Here is a 23,686-nt window from a genome sequence, read left to right on the forward strand (position 1 = left end):
GCCTCCCCTCCGCGTATGTCACGGCGGATTAGCAGCTGCGGCCAGCTCAGCTCCTGAGGATCAGACACACACACAGCGGGGTGGGGGAGAGACAGATTTAGCTTTGCGGGAGGAAGGGATGTGAGCGTGCGTGGTGTGTGTCCCTCCCCACCCTCTGCACGGATGAAACTCGCGCGTTCCTGCTAGCGATCGGGGCGAGGACGAGGAAGAGGAACCTTCCCTCCGGGCTGGGACTCCACTTCCTGGAGAAGCCCTCCTTCCCGTGCGGAGTTTCGGCGGGGATCCCGGCTTCACCTGGAGAGAACAGCAGCAGCAGGAGGAGGAGCCACAGCAGCACCTGTCCAAAATGAAGGACCGGCTGGAGCAACTGAAGTCGGTGAGTGAGGAGCCTCCTTTCCTTCTCCTCCTCTCAGGGTGTAATGCTGGGCTCCATCGAGCGCCGCCGAGCTTACTCCCGAGTAAACAGGGAGGGGATCGGGCTTCGGGAAGGTATTGGCAGCGGAAAAGGAAAGGGCAAAGCCTCACCGGGGGGGGGGGCTAAAGGAACGAGGCCAGGTCTATTTTGAAGATGGGGGGGTCTATATAGTGAGGGATCCTGTGTAGTGGGTACAGCGTTGGACTTTGACCCAGATTCAGATCCCCATTTGCCCATGAGACTCACTGGGTGACCTTGGGCCAGTCACCGTTTTTAAGCCTAGCCTACCTCTCAGGGTTGTTGTGGGGATTAAAATGGAGAGAGGGGTTAGCAGGTTTGTGACCCTATAATAAATGATTCGTGGAGGAGGGGAGGAGCTGTATGTGCTTCCTTGAGTTCCTTGGAGGAAATGCAGGATATAAATGTAGCTCAGCGGCACCTGCTATCCCACCCCTTGGCTGGTTGTATATTCCCCACAAGCAGAAGCGGGTTGAGTGGCTCTGCTGTCCACACTCTGGGAGCACAAGTGCTTAAACATATTTTGAAGTAAAAATGAAATTGGGGGGTGGGGGTTGGTGGGAAGAGAGGAGGCTTACAGTCCAATAGCAGCAGCAGGTTATAAGCTTTACCTGGCAGAGGGACCAAAAAGGTGAATTTGCTTCCACCTGACATCAGAAGCAAAGGGTTGTGAGACTAGGCACTGTTGTAAATGCTACACAGCAGCAAAAATGTTTATTGCATCTTGCACAGGCACAGCGGCACATTTGGGAGCTGCAGCAACTGTCAAATCCTTGGCACATGTACTTGTAAGGTGGGGCAGTTGAATATGCATTTGTGTGTGCACAGTTTCGATGTACGTGTTAAAAACAACAGAGCAATGTGAAAAGCTGGCTGGGAGGCAATGGGAAAGGAGTCGTTTCCTGAAGTTTGAAGAGAATTAATGGAGGGGCAGATTTGAGAAGATGATTCCTGGAAGGAGTTGGGGGTCTCCTTTTCCTCACCTCCCCCCACATGTTGCATGAAGAAAACTGGAGTTAGTCACTTCCTCCTTTTGGTTTCCCTCCATGTGACACTCCTCTCTCTCTCTTTCTCCACCCATGCACACAGACTTTCCACTAAAACATGTGCCCCAGGACATGGCTGTGCAAGATGTCTCAAAAGGGATCGGCATCTTGGGCTTAGGTACTAAATTCATATAACCTGAAACATAACCCTCAGGGACTTATAGATGCTGTGAAAGAGCCCTTATTCAAAACTAATGTTCCTCCATTCATACTTTTGGGTCACTGTTGACAGAACATAATGCACATTCTCTCAGAACATGACTTTTTCTTAGACAGGTAAGCCAGTTTCCTAAATTAACCTTTCAGCTGTATATAAAATACACAAAGCTAGCTTGCAATGAGAGTTTCACTGCAATTCTCCTAAAGTGCACAATCCTTGCAAAGTTGCTTGCACATAGTGTGATCCTCAGCGCAGGTTAATTTCTCACAGATTTTATTGCCAGAAGGTGTTAACTAGTTCAATGAGTGCCAGGCTAAGTGCCTGGACATGCTCCTCCTTTCAAAGCTGATGGAAAGGCCTGGTTCAAAACCCACTGTTTTCTCTTACACCATGCAAATGACAATAATAGAAAGGGGCATGTTATATTTGTGCTTGTTTTGGGTGCAGAGTTTGATTCTATTTCATCTCCCACTTTCCAGCGCAACAAGACCTCCTTGCCTGTTGGGACTAACCAGTTGCCTAATTGTCGAGGGAGGATGCTGTGGAAATTGTGGCTGTGCCACCATGCCCCTCTCCTTGCTCTTGCAGAGTTATGAAATGTAGAGCTTAGCCAGAAAGAAGGTTGGCAAGATGCCAAAAGTGGGCTAGTGCCACAGGAATGGCTTGACTAGTAAAGAAAGAGAGGTGCTCAGCTCTGCCTGGAGAATCACTGCCAGTGCCCCTGAATTTGAAATGTACCAAGGGCTGGCTGCTGCAATTTGGTCATGAGAAAATGGCGTTTGCCCATATTCTGCAAACTCGTGTCAGATTCATTTGAGGGATTGTGACAAGTTCAGTTGAAATATTGCCGAAGCTTGTAGTGCAAAAGTCATTCGACCACATAAATCTTCTGAGGGGTATATATACTGTGTCCCCCTTGAATGAGGAATAACTCCTAGATACATCTTGCCCATTTTTCTGTAAACTATTCCATTCTGGGGGAGGGATGTAGCAAATGGCACCAGACGTTACAGTACTTTGTTTGTTTATCTATTGTTTCATGAATGTTATATATTTCTAGACTGTAAATAATGAATAAAAAATACCTCAGAGTGGTTTACAAATAGGTGCTGAGCATGCAGGAATGATTTCACGTTATGACCTGGGATTGAGCTGTGGCTGTGTGATTGGAGATAACTGGAAGCAGACAGAACCGGGAAGAGAGAAACTCAGTCGGGAAGATAAGGCTGACAATCCAGTGAGGGGGGTTATGGCAAGAGTCTTCAATGGGTGGGGCTGGTCCTAGCTTGGAACCTTTGTTATGCCTCCGATAAGAGAGAATATAGAACACTTATCTGGCTTATTTTTCCAGTTCAAGTGACACAGGTTAAATAGAAATGTCAAACAGATGAAGTCAAACTTCAGGTTTCACAGGCATACCTTGCTTTACACACACACACCAACACTGTTGAGGGGCAGTAGCACTGCTGAGCTGAAATATCTGTACAACTTTGAAACTGAACCCGAACTTGTCTAATGCTAGAAACTAATACCAGGCTGCAGCATAAGGAGATGAGGGGCCTGTGACCTAGTCATATCAGAAGAGATGTCACTACCCTTTTCTGTTGCGAATTCCAGAACAATAACTATGCAAGTCTATTGTGGCAAAACCAATGAAGGCCCGAGAGTCTTGGGATATCAGAAAGGATAACATGGCTACTGTTTTTGGTGGGTGCAAGTCCATGAGGTGTTATACTCAGAGGTGCAACAACAGATTCATATGTAATACAGAGAAGGCAGCAGGGGGCAGGAATGGGACCTTGAGAGAGATTGCAAGCCTGTGGCATCTGTATGTGAAGTTCAAACTGATACAAAATAGTCTGTTACCAGTGGTAGTAATTGGTATGCTATTTACCAGCTCTGCTATGGTAACGTAATGTCCATAATTGGGGGGGGGCATGTTCTTGATGAAGACCTAAATCAGTGGAATCAAATTTGCTGATGAACCTTGGCGCATCAGTTTCATGCTGGTGCCTTCTGCTGTCTTCCTTTGTACCATTGTTTTCAAATAATGGTGACTTCTGGGTCAGCATCTAAATGTCCTGCAGTAAAGTATTCCTCTGTTTTTGAGTTTTTAAATATACTGAGTTGTTTAATGCCAGGGCTGTGTAAATTCGTCCTGTGTAGACCATATAAAAGCATTGTTGGCACTTGTTCCACCCTCCAGCATATTATGCCATCACCTACTAACAAAGTCCTTCTGCTGTGCCACAATAAATCTATTCCTGTATGAGGTGCCACGAGAGTCCTTGGATGCTGTTAACTGTGATGTCCCCCCCCCCCTGCTTGTAAAATAGGAATGAAATTTGTATCAAGAGGGGAGTCCTCTGGATTGTGTGTGCTCTTCGTTAATTTTTTAAAAAAACATGCACTGAAGCAACCTGGATTCTGTAACTTGCCCAAATTATGCAAACTTGCACCTATTATCTCAGTTTGCATAATTTTTTGTGCTTCTGCAAGTCAAGGGAGAATGCAGTGAACTGTGCAATGTACTGACTCCCCATTCCCTGGCTGCTAACAGAACCTTTTCCTGTCTTTTGAAAATGTTACTGGACATTACACACACACACACAATTTGTTACTTAAAGGTGAAAAACATTCTTTAAAAAAAGAAAGGGGAAAAGCTGACATTGTCAGGATGCTGAATTATCTTCTGTTCTCTGTGTGAATGGAATTGGGGGAGATGACACAACCTTGACAGTAATCTCTGGATTTCTGGGAGTGTAAGTTTCTGTTCTTGGTCTGTGTTTGCTCCAGGCTGGGAAGTAGCAATCCTATGAACCAGAGAGAACTGAGTTTTCATTCCTTACTTAGTTTAGAACAAAGGGGAATATGTTCCATAAGTGCTCCTTGCTTTAACTCAGAGAGAAGTGATGAATGTTACTTATGCTCTTTTTTCTATTTCATTGGAAGACAGGTTTTTAAAGGTGAACTTAACCAGCAGCTAGTTTGTCTATAATACAATAGAAGAAATACTGCTATGATGACAGATCCCCCTTGAAAGGTGCCAGGTAGTCAGTAAGGAAAGACTCTGTAATAGAAACTTCCTTTTTTATCAATGACTCCATTATGGCTTGGGACTCGGGATAGCAGAATGAGCTGCAATACTGCTTTTGCTCTTTTCTCTGTGTTATGCTATATATAAAGAGACAGAAGTTGCCTTTTCCCACCTGGGCCAGTCTATTAGACTTCTTACCTGCAGAGCTAGAGCTTTGAAGTGAGATCTTTGTCAATAGGTTGTGCTCCTTGGCCTCAGTTTCCATAGCCAATACTGGATGCGTGGTTATTAGGCTGTTAGAAAAAAAGTCAGATTTAATACATCTCTGACTGGTTGTCTTTCCTAATCCAGATATGCTCTGCCAGAGAACCGGATATTAAGTTTTGCTTTATTTTATTATTACATTTCTGTACTGAAGCTATTTTTGCCCCCCACTCTAGAAACCAAGGGGGCTTCACTAGCTCTGTCTTGGTTTTCACTGGAACAATATGTTCATTTCTGAGAGATAAGGCATTGTTTCTGATTTTCAGTTGGGATCAAATGTTGCAGCAGCTGCTTCTCGTGCCTCTTTTCCTGCCGTGTCTATGTTTTTAAATAAAAATCATTTTAAATAAAAACTATATTTTATTATGCTATGGCCCAGTTCTGAAAGAATGAAGTGGATTTCTTTATGGAGATTTGAGCAATTGCTAGGGACCTCCCCCCCCCAAAAAAAACCTCTATTGTTTGTGTCTATTGTGACTTAAGTTGGGAAATGCAAAGTATAGGCCTGCATTTGCTATATTCTAGTGTAAATCTAAGGTCGTTTTTCTGGAGCTAGTGGGTCACAAAGGTTATATAATAATTTCCCAGTATTTTTTAAGGGGAGGCATTCCTTTAAGGCCCACCTCTCCTTCAAAAGACCCGATGTGACCTTGTCCCTAGGGAAGTGAGGTCTGTGAGGGGAATCACCTGCGTTTCGCTTAACTAGAGCAGGGTTACTCTTGCTTGTTCCATGACTTTGGGGACAGTGTGGGCTGTCCCCTTCCCCATCTTTAAGGAAAGAGCCACATTTCCCGCCTGTGAGAGAGACTTGGTTGTTTCTCTGCCCATGATTCAAAAGAAATGGGGGCAGGGCAAAGGGAGCAAAGGAGAGGGAGTGACAGGGATTTAGTCGGGATTATAAAGCCATCAGCCAGGGCCAGAGGAGATAAAACGCTTGGGAGAGAGAAGGGGATTAATTTTATTTTTATTCCTCAGCAGACTCAAGTCCCAAACGGACAGGGGGAGATCTTAGCCGAGGGGAGGGGGAGCGTTTCCAGAGAACAGCTTGCAGATCCTTTTCCTGAAGGAAGAGCTCTTCCCAGGAGGTGGATGTGTTGAGGAGGGACTCTCAGCGCGTAGGTTCTCCCTTTTAAGAGGCATACGCCCTATTCAAGAGTTGTGCTCACATACATGAGTGGGGGACAAACCTCTGAATCTCACCCTCCCCACCATTATCTTTCTGTTCATGGAGGGCAAAGGTCTCGTGGGATTTTAGCTACCTTCAACACCAGGCATAGGCAACCTTAGCTCTCCAGATGTTTTTGGAACTACAACTCCCATAATCCCTAGCTAACAGGGCCAGTGGTCAGGGATCATGGGAGTTGTAGTTCCAAAACATCTGGAGAGCCAAGGTTGCCTATGCCTATTCAACAGCATACCTAGCTTCCTCTCCCCACCCCCCAAATCGTCGGAACTGTAGTTTACCCCCCACAGAGCTACAAATCCCCAAACCCTTAGCAAACGACAGTTTCTAGGATGTTTCATGGGAAAGCCAGGCATGCACTTTGAATGTGCTGTGTGAATGTGACAGTAGTGTGCTGCATGGCCAGGTTTCTGGGAAGTAGGGAAGGCTTCCTGCATCAGAGCTTTCACCTCCTCAAGTTGGAAGGTGACAAGTCCGGCAACAGGGACGCAGAGCTTGGTGGGATCGATTTTACACACAAGCAGAATGCCTGAGGAGGGTCTTGGTTGCTTTTCATTCTGGCTTGGTATTGGCCTAGTTTAGCTGTGGGCAACGGTAGTAGAAGCGGGTGCTGCTTGGGTGTCCCTTGAAGGTTCCCCATATGGCAGCTTTTGACTGTGGTCAATCTATGTGTGTGTCAGCTTGTTCTGTGATGCTCACCCAGTGCCACAAATTTTATTGTGCTCCAGTGGGGCTATAGCGTAGCAAAAGCAGGAGAAGAATAAACCAGAACATTTGCGGTGTTAAAAAGTCATGGAGTTTCTGCAGAAAGTTACAGGATATGCACACTCATTTGGAATGAAGGAGTGTGAGCAACCCGAAAACTTTTGCAGGCTCAAACAGTATTGCAGTTGGCATCACATGTGACTGCTCTGATAGCATCATGTGCACAAATGATTATAAATATGAAATATGAAGGACATCTGGAAGGGTCTTAAGTTCCCTTCATAAAGTGTGCTGTGCTTCTTGTCTCAAGGCAGGACTCTTGTGAGAACTGACAACTCTCCTCTCTTCTAATAGCAAGTAAAAGGAATCAATGGGACTGGCATCTGATATTTTTGCAGATGTTGTGGTTTAGGGCTTTCACTGGCATTATTAAATCCTAAAATCATGAGAATCTCTGCTTTTATTTGAAAACAAGCAAAACGTGCTTATAGTTGCATGCATGGAGAAAGATTGCTACCCGGAATATAATTGGTCCAAAAGAGCCGTGTTCAGTGTTTATCTCAATTTGCAGCTATTTAGTATAATTATTTTTACATGCTAATGTCACGGCTCGTAACTTTGGATCTCTTCGTTAAGAGCATCTAGGTTCCAAGGTGGGGAGCTGTGTGTGTGTGTGTGGGAGAGAGAGAGAGAGAGAGAGAGAGAGAGAGAGAGAGAGAGAGAGAGAGAGAGAGAGATCTTTAGGGTGACTTTGTGACCTGTGTATGCTTTCTCTCCCTTCTCTGTAGGCTTGCCAACTTCAACAAAAAACGGGCATCAACAAACCCTAGCCTCTGGTAAACTGTTCTAACCTGCCCCACCTATCTTGGTGGTTGTTTCCTTTAAGGAAATCAGAGAAGCTCTTTACCTCTGATCATCAGCACTTGTTTGTCCCTCTTATCCTTTTGTTCTTCTAAAACTCATGTTGTCCACTGAGAACACTGTGGTTCATCTGTGGCAGCAGTGGCTTCTGTTGTATTCCATGAGTTTCCAACTCTGTTCTGTCCCAGGTTTGCTGCATGAAGACCCTCTGACAAGTCACACACACACACCATACATTTACCACCACCACCCGGAATAATGAGAACTGTAATTGACGCCCCCCCCCCAAAGATCTCCAATTCCCAGCACCCTAAACAAGCTACAGTTCCCAGGATTCTTTGGGGAAAGCTGTGTGCTTGAATTGTGAATTTATTTCCATTGTAGATCAACCATATTAGTTTCACAGAAAGCTATAGAATTATTATTTTTTATGTCAGCATGAATTAAGGAACTTGGGGACTTACAGTTCTTAAGAGATCATGGTCACATTCACTGCATACATTTAAAAGACTATTATACCACTGGGAACTGCAGTTTAAGAGTGCTGACCTAACACAGCTACAATTCCTAGCACCCTGAAAACAAGCCAGGCTTTCCATGACTGTTAAAGTGGTTTAAATATATGGTGTGGATCTGACCCTTTTCTCATACAAGATACACTACTCTCTGTCTCTCAAACAAGAAGTTCCAGAGTTTTTATTACGGTATATGGAATGACAATGTTCCTTTAAGTCATAGAGAGTGGTCTGTGTCAGATAAAACTCTGGGAAAGCTGTGTTTCAGCTTATACAAAACTTTTAAACTTATACTTTGAAAATCATTTTTAGAACAGTTTATATGTTAATTTTAAAAAAGACGTTAACTGAGATGTTAGCTGTTTCTTTAACTTTCCAGCCAGTTATGGTACCAGCTAAAGTTCTGTGGCTGCTTGGAAGGAAGACTGAAGTCCTAACCTTTCTCACATGGAAGTAAGCTTCACTTAATTTAATAGGACTTACTTCTGAGTAGACATGGTTAAGATTCTGCTGCCCTTCCCTCTGACCTAAGTTGAACTTGTTTTCTGCTAAGTGTGGCTTGGCTTGCAGCCTTAGTTGTTTTAAATGTTGTACCTTTTTGAACTTGTGGCTCCAGAAGCATGCCTTATAAAGTTCAAAGCAAAAATAATAGCTCTTCTTACATGTCCAGGCAAATGACTGTTTGGATGGGCAAGTGCCCTGCCCTTTATAACAAAGGGAAATGGTGGGATAGCCCACCTTCCAGATGTTGTGAACTACATCCCTGACCATTGGCCATGCTGGCAGGAGCTGGTGGAAGTTGGAAGCCAACAACATCTGGATGGCCACAGGTTCTCCATTCTAGCCTTAGGCCAGGGGTCTGCAACCTTTAAGACAAAAAGAGCCACTTGGACCCGTTTCTGAAGAAAAAAAATAAACTGGGAGCCGCAAAACAGGGACGTAATTAGAAATCAGAGGGCCCCATAGCAAAATTTGCTATGCCCAATAATCAATGCCCCAAAATGCCATAGAAAATTAATCAGGGCCCCAGTGTACCATAAATCATAATCGGTGCCTGATGTAAATAATAATTAATAATGAGGGCCCAATGTCATCCTCGTCATTATAAAAATAACTTTGAGTTTGGGCTGCCTTGATTACTGGGAATGGGCAAAACTCTGACTCCCTTATTAGGACACCTGTATGGTTTCATGTGTGTTGCTCCCATCAAGTGAACTTATAAAATTTCCTCATATTGAATCAACCCATTGATTAATACATCTACCTCAATCTCCTAACCAGGCCGGCAGGAGGCCACAGGCAGGCCGCAGGCAGGAGCAGCAGCAGCAAACACGCGCTCCGAGCCCGCAAGCCTTTTCTGCTGCTGGGCGGGAAGAAGCACACCCGTTTTAAAAAATAAATAACTCCGCCCCCGCCCCCGTGAGCCTATTGGCTGCAGAAATGCGGCGGGGAGGGGCTGATGCAGGGAGGGGGCCGACCACGCTCCCCGGGCTGCTAACGTCACCTTGCGTCCTTTTTGCACAGCGCACGTGCACAGCGGAGTTGTGGACTCCGGCGGGCGCCGAGCGGGGCGCAGGCGCATAGCGCGCCGCCGCAGCTGTGTGCTCCAGCGGCAGTGGGCACCGCGCGAGTGTCTGGCGGGTGTGGCAGGCGCCGCCGCATGGCTCAGGCGGTGCATGGCTCAGGCGCCTCCTCCCCTCGTATCCGCTCCGGAGCCGCAGCAAAGGTGTAAAAGAGCCACATGCGGCTCCGGAGCCGCAGGTTGCAGACCCCTGCCTTAGGCCTTACACTGAACTGAGGGGCTTCATTTCTTTGGCTAGCAAACAGAAGTGACTTTATGGGAAGGCGCTACTTTAGTATTTCTTCATTTCTTTTCTCTAGAATTTCTCCTTTTTGAATTTGAATGGCAGAACAAAGGCAGCCTCGACCAAAGGGGAAGCCCTGAGTCAGAAGGATAGGCTGTTGCTTCTGAGGAAAAGACATTTTGTTTTTGTGTACATATAGCAGATGCCTGCCCTACCCTTCAGCAAGAGCTTTCAGGGCAGCTCAAGGCCAAATGAAGCCAATTAGAAGAGTAAAGCAGCATGGCAGCCTAACCTACAAACTGAAACAGTAGCAGAAGAAAAATGTGTGAGCTGACATTTAAAAAGGTCTCTTCCTAACACTGACGAGACCTAAGAGTAAATGCCAGGCAATGCTTGTGTTCCAGAGCTGGGGTACTACAGCCATTCCGCCTCACCTCGGAAGGCAAGGGCTCTGATGGTGGTTAACAAACAGGCAGATACTTGTGGACAAAGGTAGGGCTTTGCATTGTGCACTTTGAATTGTGCTTGGAAATGGGCTGGCAGTCGGGGAAGTTGTTTCAAAACTGGCAAGATGGGCTTTCCAGGGCCACTGGAAAGCAGTTGTGTTCTGAGGTTTTTAGGAAGTCTTCAAAGGCAGCTCCACATATAATGTGTTGCAATTATGTGCTTCTGGCTAAGATCTCTTAGGGCACTTGAAGAGAAACTAAAGGTTCCTGTTTCAGCGGCTGCTGAAGTCATGGCATGCTGCTAGACTTCACCAGAAGTAAGTACTTCACCAGTGGTGAAAGGTAGGCATGAAGTCTCAGCATATTGTTGTGGAGTGGTAGTAGTCACTATAAGCTTCTGCTTTTTAATTTGATGTGTGTGGGGACCAGCACTCTGCCCCCACCCCCAGGGTAAAGTACTATGTATTCTCGGAGGTACTTTTCTTGATATAACATCATTTCACATCCATTTCTTTTAAGGGATTGTGGTGACGAATGGGTGTGATGGGTTAGCACAAAGCTAGCAGTATATGCAAGATCTCTCCACAGTACTACTGTAGTTCATAAATGGTGCTGTGTGATGACAAGCATCATCCACACATAAACACATCAGAGGGCTGTGTGGTAATGCAAGGCTGTGAATCTGCTGTAAGTAACAATCTAATCCTAGGCAGTGTTCATTGGACAATCCTGCTGTGAACAGAATTTCCTGTACAGTTGTGGTGGCTGGTAGTCAGCAGAATATATGGAAATCCTGCAAGTCTAAGGTTAGAATGTAACATAAGAGAACAAGGCTATTTTTGTCTTGTGTGTGTTGGGCCATTTTGTTTTTTTCCAGGGCCAGGATGACAATATCTGCAATACATGGTAGACTTGTTTTGCATCCTGGTTCTGCAGGAGGTGCTGCATGATGCTTTGAGGAGATCTAAGAACCAATTGTGGCATGTGGCATCTGTACTTTGGGCTGGTTTCTGTGCAAGGAAATCTGACTCTTAGGATTAGTTGACACACGTGCCTAAAATTTATTTTCCTGATCGTGACGGAGCAGTTTCTTTACAAGTCACACTTTGAAAGTGTGTATATCACACAATGCATATATGAACAAGGAAAATAGAGGTGGTGGCCTGTTATTTTTTAATAGTGGTTTTGTATGCAAAGTGCATTATAATTATCTCTACATAATAACTCTTTAAGATTTTCTCTAGACTACCCAGTAGTCTTCGGTGACTTGAGCAGGACTTTGAAGATTGGACCCCCACTGTCAAGTTGTGTGTTCAAATGACAAAAATGCAGATGACTACTGTTGGTAAGGCAGCTGTATCTGCTATCAGTTCTGAAATCAAAACTCTGGCCGATATGTGATTATTTGCTTGGCTTACAAATCCCTACCAGATGACCAACATGCATCCTGTTCTCAGTGGTTTCCTGAGTAGAAACTTCAAATTTAGTTCTTTGTTAAAAAAGGGGGGGGCTGGCTCTCTGAGCATGTGACGGTCAGAGTTGGAATGAAACTTATTGCTCTGTGAACTGGATGATGAAATCGGCAGCCAGCCTTCTTCTGCTCTTCTCCCCTGCAAGGAGAGGAAGAAGGGGGGCAGCTGTGTCAGCAATTGTGCTTAGCTGAGTGTAGTGAGAGTAAAGTTCAGCAGAATTGTTTGTGAGGACAGAATGCAGCGGTGAAAAATGTGCCCAGAGCCTACATATCTTGACCTTGGATCCTTTGAGGAGTAGAAGTAGCCAGTGCCATGGGAGTCATCCCTCATGAGAACATCAGGTGATAAGTTGTTCCAGTTCTCTAGTCTTCTGCCGCTGGTCATGTATTACCTTTCCACCTAGTTTCCTGCTGGCATTGGTTTTAGCAAAAGCAGTTATTGCTTTGGGCCTGTGTTTGGATGTTATCCCTTTGAGGTATAAACCTCCTAGAAGGTGCGGTTATAACAGGTATCTCCATTGCTTTTCAGACAGGGAAAAGGCCTTTCCCTGGTCTCAAGTCAGCTTTCTGCTATCCTGTCTGAGGCCTCATACACACTTCCGCTTGTTCTGCACCTAGAAAGAACAGGTCTGAGTGGTTTTGCCTTTGCCCTGCCACTTCCCCCCAGATATCCTACTCTTTAGAGCTAAATTGGAGCAAACATCAATCCGGAGAAACCCAAGAGACCAGGCACGTCCAACAGGTAGATCGTGTTCTACCGGTAGATCACTGGATGTCTGTGGTAGATCACTGCTAGATGACTGGCACCCCAGAAAAAGCTCACCCAAAATTTCCCTCCTCCCTAAAAAAAGCTGAACAACTATGACCTGAAGCCCTAAACAAAAATGGGCCTTCCTCCCTCCTAAAAGAAGCTCAACAAGTTTGACTTAAACCACAAAAAACAGGGCTTCCCTTCCTTAAAAAAAACTCAACAGCTTTGACCTGAACCCCCCAAAAGGGGGTAGATCACTCCCAGTTTTTAACTCTGTGAGTAGATCACAGTCTCTTGGGAGTTGGCCACCCCTGCAATAGACGTTTTTCTCCGATTCAGCGGTTTTCCCAGGGGAAATCGGTGAAACAAGTGGGCTGATCCTGAGAAGCTATATCTCCTTGAAAAATGAGGATACAAATCATATGATATGCTAGTTGTACCGTGTTTGGTCCTTCCTGAAAGTGTGGCCTAGGACCTCAGCACAGAGTAGTGGTTTGGGTAAACCACTTGAATCATAGAACTGTAGAGTTGGAAGTGACCCTTGAGCTCCGTGTATCTGCAGCCCAAAGCTAATTGGGCCCACCATACACAGTTACCTGGGGGTAAGCACCATTACACTTCAGGCCTGTAATACCCTCTCTCATCTCCAAGAAATATGTAAGTTGCATCAAGGCTTCCTATTTCCAAGATCAAGCTCCTCTGCACAATACATTAATGTGATACTTCCTATCACAATTATAGCATATTATGGAGCACATAATGTGTAAGGCTGAAAACTGATCTCTCTTGGTGGACATGACAGCTTTTGACAGAATGTTCTCAGTTCTTAATAGTATGGCGGAACAACTGATGTGGTGCAGCTATTTCTGCTGAGACTGGACTTGAGACACAGGAAAGGAATCCCAGCAGCACATCAGTGTGCCATTTTTGAATTGTGCAATTTTATTTTAATTTCATGCTGTTTAGCTTAGTTTTTAATTGAAAGACTTTTAACCCACCTTTCAAGGTGCAGTGGCCTCATGAGGTGGTGTGCAAGACTCTAAAACACCTTAAAGTAGAATAGCTACAATTTCAACATTTAAACCACAAACTAAGATGAGAGAGAGCGCACACTGGCAGGATTTGCCTCCTCATATGCAGCACAGCTCAATCCAACATAGAAAATAATTAAAATGCATTTATAGTTCTTTTTTAATCAACAAAGCCCTATATATTTCTCCAGGGAGGGAGTTCCAAGGCTGTGCAGCCACCGCTGAGAGAGCCTCATTATCCCTAATAACTAGAAGCCTAGTAGCTCTCTCTGGCGTGGGCTTGTTATATTAAACAAAATCATTACGGTTGTATGGCAAGTGTGGCTAACCTGTGGCTTTCCAGAGGTTGCTAGACTCCAGTGCCCATAATCCCTGACCATTCGCCATACTGTCTGAGGCTGGTGGGAGTTGGAGTCCAGCAACATCTTGAGGGCCTCAGATGTTTGCCGGGATAGCAGTGGATTGGAGGAAGAATTGGCCTATTGTGAAAATTGGAATTTAATGTTTACATTAGCTGCTTCAAGTTGTGGAGAGGCAGGTTAAATGGGTTAAATGAATCAAGGAAGTTGGGACCGACATATAGCTGTATCTGCCAAGGCAACATGGCTTAGCTTGAAGGTTTGAGAACTACTCCCATAGCAGAGTACCCAGTCAGAATACTGCCGAAAGGCTTCTCCGGCAGATTGCGTGGCATCTCCTTTCTGCTTTGAAGGAGATCGTTTTTAAGGCAGCGCTGTATTATTTCTCCCTGCCTGCTGTAGGTTCTGCTGCTCAAGCAGAGGAATGTGTTGAGTTCAAGCTCCTGTATCCACAGCAATGGAGCTGGGTATTCCTTAGAGGTTCTGTGACAAGGGAGAAGACCAAGCAGGGGAAGATGATGTCGCATGAGAATCTTGCATGTGAGGAGGCAGAGATAAAAAGAGCAGATGTCTCCAGAGCCTATGTCTATCTCTAATTTCAACTCTGTAAATAGAGCAGAAAATACTGTTAAAGGCTGGGGAAAGGAATATTGTGCGGGTTCAATGGATGATTCCCACCAGTTGCGCAACGGGGCTTCCCCTCCCCATCTCCTCCCCCTGCACACACCCCAAAATTGACTTTAGGGGAGTTGGGAGGAGCCCTGGTACAGCTCACAGGGGGAGGAGAGGTGGAATCATTCCATCTGGCAAGCAGAAATGCTTGCTTTGCTGAAAAAAATCACCTTAACACGATCTTGAATTCCTCCCACTGAATAGTACAGAATTCACACTGAGCTGTGACTAGAGTTCCTGGGCATTTATTTTTATTTTTATTTTGCTTTGGCTTTTTGCATGATTATGACCCCTGAGGGTCACCATTCACTGAGTCCTATGAAGCAGTACTTCCCCAAATGAATCCAAGCAAAGGCACCCTACTAAATAAAAAGCATGGACTCAAACTCGCCCATTGTCATTTTGAGGAATTCCTCATTTTCAGCATTGGTGGCAAATGTGATCTGTTCATATCTTTAAATTGCCTGTGGGCATGTGAGTGCCTGCCAGAACATTCTGGGAGGTGTTTTCTGCTTCTTGGAATGTTACAATTCTGCAAGTAGCATTGTAATTATTTTCCTACACCCCTAACTTTCTCCTTGTTCGGTCCATTGTGTTGCTAGTGGAAATGGTTATGTTCCTGAGGCAGCTCCCTTTGAGTTCATCCTAATTACTGGCAACATATACTAAAAGCACAATTTTCTGACATCTCCTTTCAGTCATTTTCCTTCTTCCATTCCGTTGACTCTTCCAGATCCAAACGTATTTTATTTGCCAGTTATCCCAAAGTGTGCTGACAATATTCTTCACTTCAGGCGCTAAAATATGAGATACAGTAATTTTAAAACCCAGCAGGCACAACCCTAAGTACGCTTACTGAAATGGGGCTGGGGAAAATGTGGAGAGAAGTATCGTTTAAGTATTTAGAAGTTCCTGTCTAGACTAGGTCTATGCGGTTCCCCCCACAAAGGCAGAAACATTACTTCACCTGCAAAGGGAGGTTAAGGTTTAAACAAGGAACTTTAAGGAACTCCATCTTGTGAGTTGTCTTGCTAGATACTTTACAGAGCCAACGGGGGGGGGGGTGCTGTCTTCCCCCTTGCTGTTTGCGCTTGGTGTGACCCAAACATGCAATTTAATCTAAGCAGCAAGTATAGCTGCTGAGTCTGTGCATCAATATAAGTAAACTCTGTAATTTCCCTCAGAGGACTGCTTAGTAAATAGTTAGAAAAATGATTTATAAGAAACATGAAGGCTACAATACCAATGCCTGTTGAAGGGCTTGACACTGCTTTTCTTCATTAGCCCACTTTTTAAAAGTCAAATAACCTAGTATATGTCCCGGACGCCAATGTAAGGAGTGCAATAGCCCTATGAATGCATCCTTTTCAAAAGCCTTATTGCCTTCAATCCATATTTTGCCGTCCAGCCTGTTGAAGTTCCTTGTTCAAGCATCGTGCATGAATCCTCAATATGTCTGCTGCTGAATTCTCCTTTGATTCCCATGTGTTCCTAGCCAGTGGCAAGGCTGTGTAGTCTGCGCCATGGAGACTAACATATAACTGAAATATACAGTACAGTTTTGATATAGATAGGCTTCCCTAAAAATCGGGTGCTGGTGACTTACAATTTCTCAGACTCTTCTTTTTCCTTCTCTACATTTAGCTCAGGGGTGGGGGACTTTCTTTCCCTCTCCCCATTGGCCAACTTCAACAGGTGGGCAGGACCACCCACCTGTCAATCATCTGATGTCCCAATGATGTGAGTTATCCTGTCTACCTGTCAAAGGTGACCTGCTGGGGTGGCAGGCGTTAGCAGCTAAGCAGGTTTGAACTCCTTGTTTCAGCTGATGTGCAGGGAATCCTACCTGCCCCACACCTTTCATCACTTACGCTGTCAGGCATGGGGCAGGTGGACACGGTTTGGGGAAAACAGCCTCACAGGCCAGAGGTTCATCAACACTGATTTAGCTGATGCCAATGAAGGGAAACCCTCCTTTTGCCCTGAAATTAGTTGATGTCTTGGTTTGTGCAGTTTCTTTTAGAAAAGTGGTATAAACATTTTTAAATTAAATAAAGTAGATAATGCATATTGCAATTGCATGCTTGTCTTTGCAGAATTCTTCTAAGATCAAACTGTCCAAATAGTGTGTGTGTGTGTGTGTGTGTGTGTGTGTGTGTGTGTGTTTGTGCTGGAACTGTTACGGCTGTTGGGGAGGTTTGAAAGAAAGCAGGTGAAGAATAAGACATAAGGGATTGGTGAGCTATTAAGATACGGGATAAAAATGAGATGAAAATTCATTTTTGTAAATTCTAATAATTTAATAGACTGTCTTGTTTAGGACAGTTCATTGTTCTATTATGTGGAGTTGTGATACATTTGGGTGTAGTTGCACTTTGTTCTTACCAGGCTTATTGTCCCCCAAACCATAACATTATTTGATCTGATCAGTTTGATCAAGTTCTGGATATTGTAGTTACTGTTGCCGTTCGCTCACTCTTTGTGGACCATAGTAGATTATGATCACTGTGTGGAAGCCTGCCCAAAAGTATTCTGGGTTAAAAAAACATCTTGCCTTGTGCTGTGATAACACTGAATGAATGAATAAGGTAGCGGATAAGTATTGTTAGGTTTGTTCATGCTTTGTGACATTAAAGGCATCTGTCCATACATGATGGTTCTTTTTAGGGCTCCTGAACATAAGAGTATTTAGCAGTGCTTTCCCTTCAACCTGTAGATTCAGTACAGCAACAATGAAGTATAGTTTAACCTGAATTCAGTATCCACAATAGTTTGCTCTGAGATAGGCCTTCACTGTCTTCCTCTATTATTTTTTGTTGTGATCTTACAGACTGCTGCTTTTAGGGAATCATTGATCCTAGCGGTTGAAGAAGCATATATTTATTCTGACTGAGCTCTGCTGAATTAATTGGCAATTACTTCCCTGGAAAGTATGTTTAAGATGGCAACCTTAAGCAAAGTGAAATATCAGAGTAGTGTGAAAATGGATCAGTTCTCCTCACCACACAAATTGGCAGAGTTAGGTTTGAATAAGGGCACTTAATGTGCTTGTGTTCCCTTCCTTATTGTTAAGTCTTAACATTGCATAGCACAAGGGTAGCCAACATGGTGCCCTTGTGGAATACAAAGCCCATCAGCCGCAGCCACCATGCCTAGTGTCAGAGATGAGATGAGTTGTAATCCCAGCAACATCTTGAGGGTCACAGGCTCCCCATTTATGAAATAAACCAGTGTCATTGTCCCCCTTATGGCGGATGAGGAACTGAGGTTGAGAGAGCATGGCTGCCACGTTGTGGGTCCATGGTAGAGGTAAGATTTGAACCAGGGTCTTCCTTCTTCACAGCTCACAGATTAATCCTAACTATGCCTTCTCAGAAGTCCTATTTAGTTAAATGGGGCTTACTCTCAGGTCAATGGGGTTGAGATTGCAGACTCAGCCTCTTAGGCACTGTGCTGTATTGGCTTTTAGTCATGTTCTTTAATCCCTTGAAATTTTGAAAACCTATATTTTACTCGCTTCATCTCTGCTCTTCAGAATCACTCCATTTGTTCACTGAAAGCTGAAAGTCCCCTCCATATGCTTTAAAAGTTTGTCATGATGGAAGGTCATAAAAATGGCACTTCTTTAGAGCTAACCATTAAGGAAGGTGAGACTGAATCTGTTTTTAGAATGTCTGCGGTTTTTGTCTAACAGATGACAGCGCTTTATTTAAAAAGGGCCCTTTTTGCAATTAACAGAAGGTGTTTGTTCAGCATGTGGTGTGTCATGAATCAAGTAAGACCTTTGGTCATCAATCACTGTTTTGTATTTATTTAAGGTAATTATATCCTACATTTCATAATATTTACCCCAGGCTGGTTTACAAACTCCAGCAGGATTGGCAGCTTATATGATGGAGGGTGCTGAAATTTGTAAATATTTTCCTTCAGTCAGTGCACATTAATCACTAATGGGCATTCTTTCTGACTATATCCTGAACTTTGTACCCCTGAGGAAATAAGTAGCTGAATAGTCTTTTGCAGGTTCTCTTAGCGGCCTAAAAGTGCCTCCTGATGAGCTGTAGCCCAAGTATCTGCTTGCAGTGCTAGGGCTGAGCCACACTGAGCAACTGCAGCCTATCCCTTCCCCAACCTGGGGACCTCCATATGTTTTGGACTATGGCTTCCTTCAGCCCCAGACAGAACATGCTGGAGCTAATTGTTAGTTGTCACCCATGACTTAGGGAGTGAACCAGGCAGGGCAAGGCTGCGTTAGAGCAAAGGGAACTGGCTGTGATAGCAACACAGGTTATATTTGTGCCCCTGTAATGTTGCTAATTTTTACACCAAACTGTACCTGCTTACTTTCACCACTGGGAGATAAGGATGTTTGTTCTTAAACTTGATCCAGGTCAAGCAGTCCAAATTCTGCTTGGAAGGATGCAGAAATTTAAAAAGTTAAACTTGAAGTATATTTTGAGCTTATGCAGTACTGTATAACTAGTTTGAAAAGTTATGATGGGTTTTATTTATATGAAGTTCTTTTTTTTTGGTATTTAAAAAATACTTCGTATGACTTGCATACAAGCCAAAAAGAGAGAGATCAATTTCTGTTCTAATGCTTATTGCCTATTGAATTTTTATTGTTGTGGCCTGCCCTCAGATCATTTGATGATGAAAGCAGGATGTCAGCAATATAAATAATAATATTTTTTAGAAGACTCATAGTGGAACAAATTCCCTTGGTGATATCCAACTTAGGCTGCAAGCTAAACCTACTTACCTGGGAATAAGATCCACTTAATTTAATCAGACTTACTTCTGACTGAATAGACATGGTTAAGATGGTTCTGTAAGTCTTACTTGAGGTAGCCCCACTGAAGTCAATGGATTTAATTTCAGTGGGTCTCCTTTGAGTATGATTCAGCTGGATATCACACATGTTTTTATTTTTAACAGGGCCCCCCAGTTGCAAAGTGCCTTCCTACCAGCCTTCGTTTAATTACAGTACTGCCTCACCCCAAATGCCCCCCTCTGCCATCCACCCATTCCATGTTTGCTGCTCTGACTGTTCGCTATCATCCCACACCCCCTCAAGATGCATTGGACTGAAGGACAGAGGGTTTTTGTAGAGCATGCTGTGAGGGTGTAATGCAATTAAACAAGGATGCTAGCCATCTGTCCTGGTTTTCATCAGGCTGAGGAATGAATCATGTGTTCCTGTAGAGGCAGAGTTGGGGCACACTCATCTTTGGCCCTCCATGCCTAGGCAAGAAGAAGTGCTGTTGTCTGCATGTGGGATGTTACATGCATGTTCCCCTTTAATTTAGAGGGAGGTGAATTGGAAGCAAAAAATGCATGACAAGAAGGTACGGCAAGGGCTTTTTTCTGGGAGGACGCATACCCCTAAACATTTTGTGAATCTCAGTTTGGCCTCATTGAGGGGCAGAATTTCAATATGAGCAGGAAAATGAGAGTACCCCTAAACTGGGTAAGACACGGAGACCTTCTGAGTGCACAGTCGAGTAAATTTGCTGCTGAAGAAGGAAAGGGAACGGTGCAAGTGTAAGCCATTTCTGATTGCCTGGAAGTGATTGAGTGCATCACAGGGAAGGCTGGAATTTGGGGAACGTCTGCAGGGGGGGGTGGAACGACGTGTCTCTGTGCATGCAGATCAGACTGTCTCCGTGTGTGAGAGCAGGACGCCCCCGCCCCTCTGCAAGCAGCAATCCGTTAATACCTCTTGCGGTGTGTGTGTGTGTGTTCAGGACCAGATGTGAGATTAGATGCACTCCTTGTGAATGCGGATGGCTCAGTGACCTTTCCACTAACATAACCTCTGACCTCCATTTTGTGAGACTGAAGAGCACTTCACCCATAGTGGCTTTAGTTACTGAGCCAAGTAGCAGCACCTTGGAGGGACTATCTGTGCTACTTAGAGAACCAAAGTCCGCTTTTTGCTGTCTGAACCACGAGACTTTTCTCTCCGAGGAAGCTGTAGAAAGGAGAGACGTTGCGCTTGCTTATCCTCTGGCGTGTAACATTTCCTGCTAAACTGTCCATAGTCTTTTGGGGTAATAGTCTCCATTGCAAGGAAGTTTTTTTTTTTTTTTGCTCTCATCGTTTCTAAATTATTGTACATTGTGTCTTTAATAGTGTAAGCCATCTCGGAAGTGTTTTTTTTATTGATGGGCGGAAGCTATATAAATGTAGTCAATAAACAGCAGTGATACTGGCTGTGGGAAGCCGTAAGCCGTGGGAGCATTTCATTTTAATTCTATTTATCTAATTGAAAGCATTTCTAAACTGCTCAATATTTTAAGATCTGGTTACAAAAATGCCATGTAAAAACAGAAAATTCGTAATAACAGGGTCCAGTGAAACCTAGACAAAAATATGTCTTTACAAGACATCTGAAACAACTGATGCTGTGTCACATCATTCATTCCAGAGGCAATGCTTTGTTTGTTTTTGGTTCACTGCCCTGCAATATTCTGTAGGGTGTGATTCTGTGAGTAAAATTTCCTCAGATGGGCCAAGTGATACTACAGCACATGATAATAGAGGGAAGCAGTTTTTCAGGTAACCTGGTCTCTAAGTCATTCAGGGCTTTGTATCTTAGCAACAAGACCTTGGACATGACCTGATAGCTAATTGACAGCCAATGAAGCTGCCTCGGAACAGGTGTACTATGTGTAGCTCCAGGTGTCCCACTCAACAGCCTGGGACAGCGTTATGTGGGGGAAACCCCACATAACGCATATTACAGTTGACGAGTTGTGAGGAACTCATAACTCACGGTGGTCACAGGAAATGGCATAGTTGTTGCACCAAAATCAGTTGATAATAGGTGCTCACTGAAGTTGTTTGGGCCTACAGTGACAAAGGTGGTTCTAGATTCTCCGCTGCCCCCCCCCAAAACCCCCAACAACAACAGTGTGCCTATTTCGTCAGAGGGAAGGCACCTCTGTCCAGAACTGATAAAACTCCCCACTCCTGTACCTAGGAACAAATTATTTCATCTTCCCTCGACATTTCTCATGATTTGCCTGAGTCTTTGCATGACATTTTATTTTACTAAGGAAGTGAATTTGGGTGGCAGCTCTCTCATTTGATTTTTTACTGTTGAATCTTGTTTTAGCAGGTGCAGAGGGTAGCTTGAGGGGGGTGCAAGTGAAAGATGGAAATCGTCTAATTCTAGGTCACTGGCTCCGCTCCAGCTTCAGATTCAGAACTTGAAATTGCTTGCATCCAATAAATTACAGCCGGGAACTGTTCCCTTCTTCACTCGCAGTGTTCTTTTCTGCAGGGCTCGGACCTTCTGTACATTTCTCCGCTCAAGCTGCTTCACACACAATGTTTTTTTCTGTTTATTTTTTTATAATAAATTTTTATTAATTTTGCAAAATAAACACAAGATACATAATCATGTTCAACCACCCTCTTTTCTGTTTAAAGTCAAGAAAAAATGTGTACACGATCATATATGAAATGCCTGTCCCTGGCTGTTTTGTCACAAATACATGCGTTTGGAAGCTATGCTATTAACTTGAAATTAAATTCATGGAGAAAACTCATCTGCATCCCCTGTCCAGCTCAGTTTGACCTGTGGAAGATATAGAAAGGAAAAACTGAAAATTGAAAGCTGGAAGAAGCATTCTTCTTTTGAATTGATATTTCTCTGACTGCATAGCAGTTGCATATTCCATTGCACCATACCAGCCTTCCTCAAGCTATCTTCCTTCCAGATGTTTTGTACTATATCTTCCCCACTGACCATGATGGGAGTTGTGATCCAAAATATCTGGAGGGACAGAAGGTTGGGGGAGGCTGCTCAGTACCCTTGGACAACTTTTGGGCAAACATAGATTTTTTGCCCGTTTCTGATTTCATCTTCTCTATTGCTCCTGGCCACGTTTGGGTCACACAGAATCAAAGCGGGCATAGAGAAGTAGATGTTGTTGGGCAGCAAGACAATGTATTTTATTGATTTCTCCCTGCTCTTCTAACTGCAGATAATTGAAGTGGCTCACAAAGTGCTGAAACAACAGTAATTAAATCTGAAATAAAAGTTTTTGTTTTTGTTTTTATTATGTAGTTTGGGTTCTCATTTTGTATCTTTATGTTGCAAACTGCCCTGTGATCTTCGGGTGAAGGGTGGTAAGCAAATTTAATAAATAGTAACGATAATGATAATCAAATCAGGCATTCTAGACTTTTGTTGAAGGGCAATATACCTGTAATTCATTATTGAGTCTTTGCTCCGGGTCGACCTGTCAGACCTAAGTTATATGTTATGGAATGTTGTGACTGGTATACAGCAATTTTTATTATAATTGTAGACAGCAATTTTTATTATATAGTCACAGACCCAGCATTTCATTAAGAAGCTGTGTTTGACCTGTACCTTGTGTTTTCTTCCAACTTTCGATCAACTCACATTCTACAAGAAGCCTATATTTCCTTCTCATGGCTCACATGATCTACGGCAGCATTCCTCGCTGCAATCCAAGTCAACAATCTGTAATAATTTATTAGAATCTTAAAAGCCATTGTGTGCTTCACAACTGACAGCCTCTAAGGTTACTGAATCTGTCACTTGATCTTCCGGTCTTTTTAAGGATTTTTGTTTTTTTCTCCTCCTGATCTTGGCAGTAGCTGGAATATTGAGATAAGATGACCGCTCTTCCTCAGCCCACTTACTTAATTAACTTGTTACTTAATTAACTTGTGCACATTCAGCGTTACGTGCTTGGCAATTTAAAAATAAAAATAAAAGGAGGTGGGCATCCAGGAAAGAAGACTTTGGCAATCCCACCCACCATTGAACCCAATGTGTTTTGACTATCCACAATTTTGGCTTTAGGTGCTATCCCCAGAACCTAACTCCCATGTAAGTTGCAGGTTTAGTGTACTGTATATACTGTATTTACCTCAAAAACAAAGCATGTAAATCTCTCTCCCACAC

The 23,686-nt window shown here is 43.9% G+C and overlaps 1 protein-coding gene across 1 annotated transcript in view; it reads left to right on the forward strand.

Annotated features, from left to right (window-relative positions):
• STX3 (syntaxin 3) overlaps positions 1–23,686 on the forward strand; it is a 39,040-nt gene continuing 15,354 nt past the window's right edge. The window contains exon 1 of the mRNA XM_035124343.3: positions 1–376. Within this exon, the coding sequence (XP_034980234.1) occupies positions 347–376 (30 nt within the window). The 5' untranslated portion in view covers positions 1–346. The remainder of the gene's footprint in view (positions 377–23,686) is intronic.

This window comes from Zootoca vivipara, chromosome 1 (genome assembly GCF_965207765.1).
Source record: "Zootoca vivipara chromosome 1, rZooViv2.hap1.1, whole genome shotgun sequence".
NCBI classification, from domain to species: Eukaryota; Metazoa; Chordata; class Lepidosauria; order Squamata; family Lacertidae; genus Zootoca; species Zootoca vivipara.